The 13,130-nt window shown below is 54.7% G+C and overlaps 1 protein-coding gene across 1 annotated transcript; it reads right to left on the bottom strand.

The window, feature by feature from the left end:
- Nucleotides 1–996: 996 nt before the first annotated feature.
- On the bottom strand, nt 997–7,982 carry LOC117067651 (potassium channel subfamily T member 1-like). Its single transcript, XM_033184465.1, has 3 exons — nt 7,926–7,982; nt 4,335–4,419; nt 997–4,187 (listed from the first exon to the last, which is right to left on the bottom strand). Exons 1-3 carry the CDS (start codon nt 7,954–7,956, stop codon nt 4,013–4,015), a joined length of 291 nt encoding a protein of 96 aa, XP_033040356.1. The 5' UTR covers nt 7,957–7,982; the 3' UTR covers nt 997–4,012.
- Nucleotides 7,983–13,130: the final 5,148 nt, after the last annotated feature.

Here is a 13,130-nt window from a genome sequence, read left to right as displayed (position 1 = left end):
GTTGTGAGCCACCGTGCCCGGCCAGTCTCTGTCTTTTTTTTTTTTTTTTCGAGATGGAGTCTCGCTCTGTCACCCGGGCTGGAGTGCAGCGGCTGGATCTCAGCTCACTGCAAGCTCCTCCTCCTGGGTTCATGCCATTCTCCTGCCTCAGCCTCCCGAGTAGCTGGGACTACAGGCGCCTGCCACCTCGCCTGGCTAGTTTTTTTGTATTTTTTAGTAGAGACAGGGTTTCGCCGTGTTAGCCAGGATGGTCTCGATCTCCTGACCTCGTGATCCGCCCGCCTCGGCCTCCCAAAGTGCTGAGATTACAGGTGTGAGCCACCACGCCTGGCCAGTCTCTGTCTTTTAATTGGTGTATTTAGACCAATGCATTGCCATGTAATGTGATGACGGGTTTCGTGGGATTGACATCTGCCACATTCGTAACTGTTTTTCTATTTGTTGCCCTTGGTCTTAGTTTCTATCTCCCTTTGTTTTCTGCTGCCTCTGGTTTCAGTTACACATTTTATATGATTCCATAGTCTTTTCTTTTGTAGCATATCAATTATAATTTCAGATAGAGAAAAAAAAGAAAAATAAGTATATTTTAGTGGTTGCTGTAGAGTTTGCAGCTAATCCAAATCCAGGTGCAAGTTACACTGTGTTGCTTCTCAGGTCACAAGGTAACTTGTAACTGATGACCCCCGTTTCCTCCCGCCTGTCCCTTTTAATGTTGCTCTTACATTTCACTCACCCGTAACCGAGAGTCACCCAATACACTGTTAGTATTCTGATTTTGAGCAAACAGTTTTCTTTTCTTTTTCTTTTTTCTTTTTCTTGTTTGAGACGGGGTCTCACTCTGCCGCCCAGGCTGGAGTGCAGTGGTGCAGTCTCAGCTCGCTGCAGCCTCAACCTCCTCGGCTTAGGTGATCCTCCTTCCTCAGCCTCCTGGGTACCTGGGGCTATACGCATATGCCACCACGTCTAGCTAATTTTTTTTTTTTTTGTATTTTTTGATAGAGTCAGGGCTTTGTCATGTTGCCACGCTGATCTTAAAACTCCTGGGCTCAAGCAGTCCACCTGCCTTGGCCTCCAAAGTGCTGGGATTACAGGCATGAGACACTGCACCCTGCCCAAACAGGTTTCTGTTAGATGGATGAGGAATAAGGAAAATAAAAACAAACAAAAAAAGGAATAAGGAAAATAGCAGATTTCTCACTAAGTTTGTGTGTTTCAAATAATTCTACCATAAAGCATTAAAACAAATTCTTTTAGCTCATTCTAGGCAGTGATGACTTAGGGAATTCAGTTCCTCAACCTTTGCTCAGATCCTGCTTCACTTGCTGTAGGCTTTGCAGGGGGACCTTTGATGGGTCAGCCGGACATGAGGCTGGGAGAAGTGATGGTGGACAAGGACGGCTCGGGGAGCAGGGACCCACCTTCCTGATGTCTGACTGTGCCAGCCGGGACTGTTGGTGAGTGGGCTCGGGACAAGCAGACAGGTACCCCAGGTACTCCCTAAACCCGGAGATGAAGAACATGGAGGCCAAGGAGAGCACAGAAGGTTCCAGATGCTTCAGGCAGCTTTTATTGGGCTGGCAGCTGGCATCTCACAGTCATGGACCTGCCTGGTTCCAGCCCCTGGCTCCCAGCCTTGCCCACGGGAGGATTCACAGGCCGCTGGGTGCCACCTGTGTCCATGGCTGCCCACATGAGCTCCAGGCAGAGCAGGGGGCCTCCTGCCTGGCATCCTCTGTGGTTAGTGTGAAGGAGCAGGGACTGCCCGCACCTCCTCGGATGTCCAGGGCTGGACCTGAAGTGGCCTCGCTAATGGAGATTATGAACATGCTGCCACTTGCCCCCGACATGCGGGAGGAACGGACCACTGATGTTCTCCGAGGCCCAAAGTGCCCACCCAGCCCTCCTGGGCAGCAAGCCCCCAGCCCTCTTTGGGGACTCCACTCACCCGTGGAGAGAGGCTCAAAGGCTAAGAGGCCTCCCGGCCTCACGGTGGTGGAGTGGCCACCAGGGACTCCAGGAACACCGTCCCCATCGCAAGTTAATCCCCAACAAGTCATGTGACTCCCCCATGGTGCGTCCTAGAGGCCAGCTCTTCCCAGTGTGGGGCTCCAGGGGCTACAGCTTCCCCCGCCACCACTGGAGCTGTGGCCCTCCCATCCCAGCCGCCAGGCCGGCTTTTCTCTCCCCTCTCCTCCCTGCAGGCGCTGTGCAGCCCCTGTTGCCTGGGGGCCAGGGTGTAGGTGACATGAGAAGCTGCCCAGGTGAGGCAGGCTTGGGCCTGCCTGCTGCAAGGTGACTGCAGGGTAGGGTGTGTCCGCTGGTTGGATCCCGGGAACCTGATAGACCCCAGCCCTACTGAGACAGGCTCTGGCCACTCTAGCCCAACATCAACCCCTGCCACTCCATCAAGGTCCCGGGACTTTCTGGCCCCCTGAATCCACACAGCCTTTTCCTGACCACCCATATCTGGCTCTGTCCCCCACCGAGGGCTAGTGGGCACCTTCTGAGCAGGAGGGTTCCAGGCAGGCCAGTAGTAAGGGACTAGCTAGTCGTGTGGCCAGGGCCGGGCCCTCTAGCAGCTGCTGTGTCGTTTGCCCTGACACCAGGGAAGGGCTGCACCTCAGCCTTTTTTGGTCCTTCCCCTTCAGCCTTTTGGGGTACCCTGAAATGAATGTGGTGAGGTGCACACACATCCCTGCCTGGGGCAGCCCTGACCCCCAGTGTAGGGGGTCCCCAGCAGCTGCTGACCTCAGATGAGTTCTGTGCTACTGTGGGCAGAGCCTGGGGTCTCTGTACCCACCCCAGGGACACGCCTGGCTGCAGGGGTGTGGCTGATGGGCAGCTCACCAGAGAGCCCTCCTGGACTCTGGGACCCCCACCACCAGACGGGTTTCCTGGCTACCAGGATTCAGTCACCAGTAGCCAAATACAATTTGGTTCCCAAGTTTTGGAAGGACTGTCCTGGTCTGGCTGGGGAATGGGAGCTTGCCTGTGGGGACCCCAGCAGATGTTTCTAACCCTTAAAATGGGGTGGCTGGGAGGGGTGAGAGCTTTGGAACCACAAGCGGGGCAACTTGTAACTTCATGCCTCCAGAATGCATCCGTTTAATAGAAGGTTCCAGCACTGACCGTACAAACCAGTAAGGAACCAGCAGCAAAGGACACAGGGCGGCGCTCCTGATGTCAGCCGCCGCCCGGGATCTCGCCTTGCTAAGAAGGTCCTCTCTCTCCACGTGGCCCAGCCCGGAGGCTGAATTGTGCTTCACAAGTCAGGGGTTTAGAAAACAAGGCTTTGCTTTAAAAGGTAAGTGTATAAACGGTCCGTGGAAATGCACCATCTTCCACCCAACGCCCCCCAGACGCAGTGGCCGGGAAAGTTCAGTGTGAAGTAGAGGAAACGGCGTCTTTGCTTCTGCTCGTGACCTTCAGAAAGGTCCTTGGCAACAGGGCCCTCTGGGGCACCTGGGGATGCACCCCTCACACACGCCTGGCTTCCCCGGGCCCTTTGCTGCTTGACTTCCGAAAGGGCTCAGGACAGCAAAGAGCAGAGGGTGCCCCTCACCCGCCCCACAGAGTGCAGCATGGCAGCCCCGGCCCCCAGGCCTTGGCTGGAAGGAAGTGAGGCCGCTTGGCCATGAAAGCTCAGGCTGGCTCTGAGTTGGGTGTGGCCCACGCAGGGCTCCTGGGTTCTGGGTTCTCTTCCCCTCCCCATGCACCCCAGCCCCACCCTCCAGCACAGCCTGGGCTCGGCCCTGCAAGGTGTCTGGTCCCTGCGTTGCCCTCCCAGCCAGCCCTGGTCACGAGTTACGGTACATCTGTGTAAAGAGAAGGGACTTGCATCGGTCTTTAAAAATAAGTTAAAAAACTCTCCTCACTAGCCTGCAGGTACCGAGGGTGAGCTGGCCCTCCCCTGCATGAGGGGCTCCTTTCCAGGGTGGAGTCCAGGAGCCACGGTGAGCCAAGTGTGGCATCCCCAGGGTCACGCTAGTGCCACTGTGTCCTCACACGCTCCTCACGTCCTTCCTGAGGACCCTGGGCTTGATGGCCCGAGCTCATTGCAGGGTGGCTCAGAGCTGTGTCTCATCGCGAGTCTCGGGGTGCAGGACGACAGCTTGTGGCTGCAGCTGCTCTTCCGGCTCTGGGAGCTGCTGGCCACGTGAGCCAGGGGGTCGGAGCGGATGAGATAGCTGCGGGAGGGCAGAGGGGACCCTGGAGTGGACGTGGGCCGGGCAGCCCCTGCCCAGCAGCCCCACTGTGGTGCCTGTGGCCTCATCTCCCCAGTGCCCACCTGGTGCTCAGGGGGGGTCTCCACACGGCCCACAGGTGCTACTCACACAATGTCGCTGGGCTCCAGCCTCGTGTCGGGCGGAGGGTTGATGAGGACGTAGGAAAGGGTGTTCTGATGGTCATTCATCTCGTCTGCAAAGGACACAACCGGGCAGACGTCACCCCCCAGCCCTCCCCCTCCCAGCTCCACAGGGGCTCGGAGGTATGGGGGGCTCCAGGATGAGCTGAGTCTTTCCGGCCTGCCTGACCATTCTGCTCCAGCACCTCATCCTGGTGAGCCCAGCCAGGGCCCATCCCCACATGGGGCAGCCAGGAGGGCAGCTGGGAGCCAGCTCCGACCTGCAACCCCCTCCGGTGCCGGGTGGCATCACAGCAAAGGGGTGGGCCTGAGCAGAGGCACCAAGCACACCTGTACACACCAGCACACACGTCAGCCTGCACGCCCTGGGACGTGTCTGTTCACCTCACATGCATGCACGCCTTCATCTACACCTGCGCACACCTGTGCATACACGCACATGCCTACACACCTGCAATTCACCTCTGTATCCCACACACATTTGTGTCTGTCGCACAGATCTTCACAGCCACCCATACCATGCTATCCACAGACCCCTGCACACTCACTCGTATACACACCCGCACACCGTCCTCCACATTCACACACACCCACCTCGGCCTCCAGAGGCTGCTCAGCCCTGTCCCTCCCACAGGGCCCTGCAGCTGCTGCCGTCCCTGGGCCTGGGCAGGCCACTCCCACTTGCTGTGCTCAGCCCTTTGCTTCAGACTTAAGTCCCGAGTGGCATCAGCCCAGAACAGCCCCCAGCTCATCCCTCTGAGAACATGGCCCTGCCACTCATGGGAGACAGCCTGGCGTCTGGCTCATGGCGTGGGAGGGGGGATGTGTCCCATGGGGTGAAAACAGTCCTGGGAGAAACACTGCCCCCCGTCATCCCACAGTCTCCGCGGGGCCAAGCACAGGGAGGGAGAGCCCACCATCCCAGCAGTGGCCCTGGGTTCACTGGCGGGAGGGAAGGGCCTGTAGCCTCAGTTTATGCATCTGATGGTGTCTAAGGGAACCTCCTGGATTCCTGTTCCAGGACTCCAAGGACAGAGAACAAAGGTGACCCAGGACAGGGGAACCAGGAGCCTCCACCTGGCTGCTGCCATTCCTTCTCTCTGCTCGTCCTCTCCCTTGGGACAGCCCTGCCATGGCCCCTGAGAAGACAAGTCAGGGAGGCTCCTGGCCAGCCAGGTGGGGGCCATGCTGGTCCCACTGCAATGGGGGCTTTGGAGTTCCCACAGCTGCTGCCAGGGAGGCGGGGGCACAGGCTAGGACCTGGGGGGTGACCTGGACAGCTCTGCCTCGGGCCTTTCGCACACGGCGGCAGGTCATTTGGTGCCAGCTCCTGTGTCCATGCCTGCGGGGTGGGACGGCCTGACACCTGCCCCTCACAGCTGTTTTGCTGTCTTCCCAAAACCCATGGCAGGGTCTTCCCCAGGCCTTTGGTAGAGGCCAGGGGCCTCACGTTGAGGCTGTGCAGGGAGGCACACCCACCCCGCCCTTGTGCCCACACACACCTCTGGGGTGGCCGCATGGCGGGTGGTGCAGGGAGTGGTGGTGTGGGCGGCGGCTCTAGTAAGTACTTGCCCCCGCGCTGCTGACTGGCTTTGTGATGAGCACCAGTGGGACACCAACAACAAGGGGCCACCAGCTCGTTTCACCCCAGCAGGCACAGACTGGCTGCCAGGCCTCAGCTTTTCCCCTGGGGTGCCTGGACCACATGCTTCTGAATGAGAGCAGAGCACGTAGCTGGGCTGAGCTGGGCTGGGCTGGGTGGTGGGTGGGGACGCTGGGTCCCAGCTGCAGTGCCGGGGCTGGGTTGTGGTCAGTCACATGGCACTGGTCCTGGCTGTCCAGGATGGGCACAGAGGACTAGCTTCGCGTGTCCACTGTGTTTGGTGAAGGCTGGCAGCAGGTGTGCCTGGGGGCCTGGGGTGAGGCAGGGGCTGGCTTTGGCTCTTCTGGTGAATGTCCTGGGGCAGGGCCACCTCACCCCTGGTCCCCAAGGCTACCTGACTCCTCCCCCAGACCCTCCAACCTTCACTCCAGGCCTCAGTGGTAGCTCTGCCCTCACCGCTCCTAACCCTGCAGGCCCAGAACTTCCAGATCCGGCCCTTGGCATCCATAGTCACTCCTGCCTATCCCCCATGCCGGGCCAGAGCTACTGCCACCCGAGCCTCAGTTTCCTCCTCTATAAACTGGGGGTAACTAGTGCCTACCCCCAGAGCAGCCGTGAGGCGGCGTGAAGACGGGGTCTGTGTATCGGGGCTGAGGTGGCTCCTCCTGCTGTGTGTGTGGGGTGGGGGGCTGCGCGCTGGAGGGGCCCCAGGATGCTGCCCACCCTCCCTGCAAAGAGTGACTCTTCCTGTTCTGCGTCCTGGCCTAGGGTCCGCTTGAATCCAAACGGGGGTGCAGCCCCAAAGCCCTGGCACCTTCATCACCCCAGGCATGTAGGCCGAGCCCAGGAGATGCCTGCCGTGCGAGTCCTGTGAGCCCTCGACCCCCAAGCCTGCCATGGTCGCGCCTGCCCTGGAGCCGCAGCAGGAGCCGCAGGAAGCCGTGGCGGGTGAGGGGAGCGGGAAATGCAGGCGTCCCACTCATGAAGGCCACTAGCTGCAGGTCCAAGCGCCACAGTGCCCGGCAGAGCCAGGGTCTTCCATGAGCGCCATCGTAGGGAAAAGCACGGAACCGGGAGAGGCTGACGCTTTACTTCCATGGCCGCTCCAGGCCTGACCCTGCCTCCGGCTGCAAGGCCATCTGGCAAACATATCCCCGCCGAGCTAACACCTGCCTGGGCTCAGGAGGCCCTTCAAGCTCCTGGGTTACCTGTAGGGAGGGGTGGCAGCGGGGGCAGGCTCTGAGTTCCCCTGAGGCTACCAGGACCCCAGGGAGCGCCCCAGCCGGGACTCTGCTCTGAGCGCTGACGGGGCACAGCATGTTCTTGGAGGAAACAGGGTGCTGGGTGGCTGAGCAACAGAACAGAATGGGATGTGCAGAAGCTCTGCCCCAGACGAGCAGGAAAAATCCCCTCGTGGAGCCCCAGCTGGGGGATGAAGGTTACCATCCACCTGGCCTGGGCAGCCACAAACACAAAGCCCTACCACTATAGCGGCTTGGAATCCACACCCCTGCATCCAGCCCCGGCTTCACCGAGCTCCTCCTGAGCCCTGGCTTGGGACCATGTGGGTGCTTCCTAAGAGCAGAGGGGCTTGGGGTCCTCGGACCGCTTGTGGGGCTGGCTGTAGGCCAGGGGGCTCATCGTAAACAGCAAAGCAGGAGAAGCACCAGAGTGAGCCTGAGAGCTGGGCAGTTGCCACTCTGCCTGGCGGCCAACAGCACCTTGACCAGCACAAGCCCCGGACCTCAGCCTCAGGCCCGTCCTCAACGCCCAGCCAGGGGACACTCTGTCAACATGCGAGGCTTTGCCCAGCAGGGCTGCCTGGGCTGACACCTGGGACGTGCTCTCACGGCCCCCGTCCACCTGCCTGGCCGGGACGGCGCGGCAAGGCTGCCGGCGGTGAAGGGTTGGTGAGCCCTGTGGTGCAGCGGTCGGCACCCGCCAGAGCAGAATTACCTTGCAAATATCCCAGGTTTACCCGATTCATGACATCAGTGGCTGTTAAATTTGCTACGTCCTCTACAGAACACACAGAAAGAGGCACAGACAGAAAGAGAGAGAGAGAGTGTGTCAGCAAGCGAGGTGCGGGCGGCCGGCACAGCGGGCGGGTGCGGGGGCAGCTGCACAGGAGGCCGGCCACCCCAGGACCTGCAGCCAGCGCCAGCCACCGGAAGCGAGTCGGTCACCAGAAACGCAGTTGCTCCTCCCTTGCCAAGCTCGGGGGACAGGCAGCAGTCGCAGAGGCAGGCACCAGCTCTGGGGGTGGCCGGACGGGGCTGGATCATCCTCTGCCAACAGTCAAAGGGGGGCCACGAAGGCGAACACTGGGCACCCCTCTCAGCCCTGGGAGCCCCACCTGAAAGGGCATGAAGCCCCTCCCGGGACAGGGACACTGTGGGGACGGAGGGCAGCTTCAAGGCAGGGACAGGGGGGCGTCCTCCATAGCGCCCACGAGGCTGGGGGCCAGGAAAGGTCTTCACGGGCCACCTGTTCCCCAAACCCTGGCCTCTGAGTCTCCTTCGGGCCCACAGGGTTTTTATGTGGACCCGGAGCCCAGTACTGCACTAGACAGCGCCTCAAACCCGCCCTCCCCCATCCTGCCATAAGCAGCGCAGCTCCTGATAGGGCACCCCACTCACGGGCAGTGCAGCACCCGACGATGCCCCGGAACAACCCGCGATGCCCCTGAACACCCCTCACTGCCAACACTGTAGCTCCAGCTAACTCCACCCAACCAGCCCCCTGCCACGAGCAGGTCCAGAAGATAGCGCCCTTAACCCATCCACTGCCACTGGCAGTACACGTTAGTGTACACGACCTGCCTCCCATGACCACCCCGCCACCGTAGCCCCCACTCCACCACCAGCAATGCAACCCCAGAGAGTGCCCCAACCAGACCAATGCCACAGGTAGGTAGCCTTGGGCAGTGAGCCCCAATAGGACACCAACCTTTGCCCAGGAGGACAGTGCAGCCCTGGATAACTCACCTATCCCGCCACATTTGTACCACTGGCCGAGCTTCAGTCTCTGATGTCACCACCACCGCAGCGAGGCGACCCGCGGTGGCGCAGGCTCCAGCCTCCAGCATGCAGTGGTGCTTCTTCTCGTCTTCCAGCTTGGCAGGGAAACTCCCTGCCAGCTGCCCTCCTACTGCTCTGTCACCACCACCAACAGCAGCGAAACAGAGAGGCTCTGAGCCTCAGGTCTGGACTCCAGGCTCCCGCCGGCGGCAAGTGACGGCCCTTCCAGTTCTCTAAGCTGAGACGTAAATGTCAGCAGGCTGACAAACCAGAGTCTGAAACGACCTGAGACCGCGTCAACATGCTTTATATACTGAGGTGCCGCACACGCGGATGCTGGAATACATGTTCTGATTGGATGAAAGAACCTATACACCTACTATGATTGGACTTTATTTCATGCTGTGATTGGTTGGCTTCAGATTGTTCTCATCCAATCAAAACACGATAATAAAGTCCAATCCGAGTAAGCCTGGAGGTTTTTTTCCCATCCAATCAGAACATGCAGTCAAAGAAGCTCCACGTGCATAACCTCAGTATATAAATGAGGCTGAAGTAGTGGAAGGGTTTCTCAGTTTCCGTATCTTCTGGTGAAGCTCTTCGGTTCCTGACTTAGAAGACGAGGAGAAGGGAGTGACACTACGGGGCGGCTCGCCTCGCTGCGGTTGGCGGTGGCTGGAGGCTTGAGTCGCTACACTACGGGCGGCTCGCCTCGCTGCGGTTGGCGGTGGCTGGAGGCTTGAGTCGCCACACTACGGGGCGGCTCGCCTCGCTGCGGTTGGCGGTGGCGGTGACGGAGAGGCTGGAGCTACGGTAGGAGGAGGAAAATAGTTTCGGGATAGATAGACGGAGTGGGGCAAAGAGGGCGGTTAGTGACAAAGGGAAAAAGGGATAGCGAGGAGGAGGAGACATTGCAAAAAGACAGTGGGGAAAAATGTTTGGGTAGATGGAGGCGGAAAAAAAACGGCGGGGAGCGCGAGGAGGAGGAGGTTTGGCAGAAAGAGATATGGTAAAAAGTTTATGGGTAGATGGGAGAGGAAAAAGAGATGGTGACGGGTGGAAAATGGGGGCGCGCAGTAGTGAGAGAAGATTTTGAGAAAAGATGGTGGGGAGAAAAGTTTTTGGGTTGATAAAGAAGCAAAAGAAGGTAGCAAATGGGAGAAGGAAAAGAGGGTTGCCAGCCAGAGGAAGAAGAAGGTTTAGTAAGAAGAGTGGCAGAAAAGAAAGATGGTGAAGAAAGAAAAGACGGTGAGTAAAAAGTGTTGGGTAGATGGACGGGGGAAAGAGGTTGACGAGGAGGAGAAAAGAGGTGGCGAGAAGGAGCGGGGAAAGAGAGGTTGGGAAAAGACGGGAAAATTGTGGTAGATAGAGGGCAAAAAAGGGTGGCAAGCAGGATAGGGGAGAGCAGGGACAGAGTGAGAAGCGGGGAGAACTTCGTGAAAAGACAGGGGGGAAAATTTGGGGGTAGATGGAGGGGAAGAGAGGGAGGTGAGGAGGAGTGGAAGAAGGCTTGAGAAAAGAATGGGGAAATGTTTTTGGGTAGTTGGAGAAGTGAAAGAGAAGAGAATGGCAAGGAGGAGCCGGGGAAGACGATGAGGAAAAACAGTTTTGGGTAGATGAAGGAGGAAAAGAGGGTGGTGAGCAGTAGGGTGGGAGAAGTCTTTGGGAAAAGACGGGGAAATGTGTTTGCTTAGATGAAGGAGCAAAAGGGGGTGATGAGAGCGGGAGGGGGAAACAGAGGGTGGCCAGGGAGAAGGGGAAAATGCGGTGGGAAAAACAGTGGTGAAAGTGTTGGGTAGATGGATGGGGAACAGCACGGTGAGAGGAGAGTAGAGAAAGCTTGCGACGGTCAGGAAAAAATGTGGTGAAAAAGTTTGGGGGTAGTGTGGGGGGAAGAAAAAGGGTGGCGAGAGGGAGGGGGCCAACCAAATGCGGTCGGGAAAAGAAGGTGGGGAAATAATGGTGGGGGACGAAAGTTTTGGGTAGATTTTTTAAAATAGATTATTTGTATTTTGCTTTTGAGTAGTTTGAGTTCTTTGTGTATTGTGTATTTACCCTTGCCTGAGGCATAGTTTGCAAATACTTCCATCTCGGTTTCTTCATTCCACTGATTGCTTCCTCTGCTTTGCAGAAACTTTTAGTTTAATGTAATGACGTTTCTGCTTTTGTTGCTTGGCTTTTGATGTTTATTTGAAAACTCGTTGTCCTAACCAATTTCATGAAGCATTTATCCTATGTTTTCTTCTTGGGTAGTTTCATAGTTTCGGGTCCTACATTTAAATCTTCATTTTGAGTAGATTTTTGTATATGGTAAGATAACAGCCTAGATGTATTTTGTACATGTGGATATTGGGCTTTCCTAGCACAGTATTGAAGCTATTGTCCTTCGCCAATGGTGTGCTTGGTGCCTTTGTTAAAAGTGACTTGACCGTAAATGTCTGAGTTATTTCTGATTTCTCTATTCCGTTTCACTTGTCTGTATCTGTCATTTGTCTCTTTTCACCGCAACTCCTTTTATGATAGTACCATGCTTACTATAGATTTGTAGTATATTTTGAATCAGGTAGTGTGATGCCTCCAACTTTTCTTTTTTATTCCAGATTCTTTTGTCTCTCTGAGGTATTTGAATTTCCATGTGAATTTGAAGATTTTTCCTATTTCAATGAAGAAAGTGTTTTGTAATTGAACACAGATTGCATTGATTCTGTAGATCACATTGGGTGATATAGATATTTTAATATTATTCCAGTGCATGGACATGGTCTTTCCATTTACTTGTGTTGTCTGCTTAATACTTTTCATCTATGTTTTATAGTTTTCATTGTGGATCTCTTGCCTTTTGGGTAACTTTATCCCTAGATACCTTTTTTTTAATGAAATAGCTTTCTTGAATTTTTTCTTAGACGTTTCACTACTGGTGCATGGGCGTGCTACTCATTTTATTATATTTATTGTATCTTGGAACTTGACTAAATTTCTCATTTCTAGTAGGCTTTTTGTGGAATCTTTAGGGTACTCTCTATATATGTTCATGTCACTGGAAACCGACAATTTGACTCTTTTTTCTGATGTGGATGCCTTTTATCACATTCTCCTGTCTAATTGCTCTAGCTAGGACTTCCAGTACTATGATGAATAAAAGTGGTGTAAAAGTAGCCACACTTGTTCCAGAGCTTAGAGGAAGAGCTTTTAATTTTTCCCTATTGATGATGATGTTAGCTGTGGGTTTCTCATATATGGCTTTTATTGTGCTGAGATATGTTCTTTCTGTTACTCATGTTGAGTTTTTATGAAGGAATGTTGATTTTTTTTTTTCAGCACAATGATTATATGGTTTTCGTTCTTGATCTGTGAATGTGATGTCACACATTTATTGTTTAGTGAATCGTCTTCATATTCCTGGGATGAAAACCACTTGCTCATGGCAGATTATCTGTTTATTGTGTTGTCAAATGCAATTTCCAGCTATTTTGTTGGAATTTGTTGCACCTGGTTTATCTGGATATTGGCCTGTGGTTTTCTTTTTGTGTTGTGTCCCAGTCTGGTTTTGTACCAGGGTCACGCTGTCCTCATAGAACAAGTTTCGAAGCCATCCTTCCTCTTCATTTTAGGGGGAATATTTTGAGTAAAATTGGTATTAGCTCTTTAAAAAATGTGTGGTAATTTAATGTAGCAGGAAAACCATGATTCTAGCGTTTTTCTTCGCCGGGAGGCTTTTTATGACCGCTTTAATTGCATTACTCATTATTGGTCTATTCAGGTTTTTTATTTTTATTTTTTATCATTCTATTTTGGGAATTCGTTATGTGTCTAGAAATTTATTCACTTCTAAATCTCACAGTCCTTCATATTTTTGCGTTATCAATTGCAATGTCTCCTTTTTTATCTACGATTTTGTTTTCTTCTTTGTATCTTTAGTTAAAGCTTGTCAGTTTTGAATTTATTTTTTCTAAAACACCCCGGCTCTTTGTTCCATTGACTTTTTGTGTTTTTTGTTTCTATTTTTAAAATTTTTTCTCTAATCTTTATGGTTTTCTTCTAATTCTAGCATTTGACTGTTCTTGTTTTGTTCATTACTGGAGTCACATGATTAGATTCGAGTATGAGGGCATTCTGGTTATGGTATAAAAGCAGGGATTGG

The sequence above is a fragment of the Trachypithecus francoisi genome, unplaced genomic scaffold (assembly GCF_009764315.1).
Source record: "Trachypithecus francoisi isolate TF-2019V2 unplaced genomic scaffold, Tfra_2.0 Lachesis_group20, whole genome shotgun sequence".
Lineage (NCBI taxonomy): Eukaryota > Metazoa > Chordata > Mammalia > Primates > Cercopithecidae > Trachypithecus > Trachypithecus francoisi.
The sequence above is the reverse complement of the archived record's forward strand: the minus strand, read 5'-3'. Positions and strand labels throughout refer to the sequence as shown.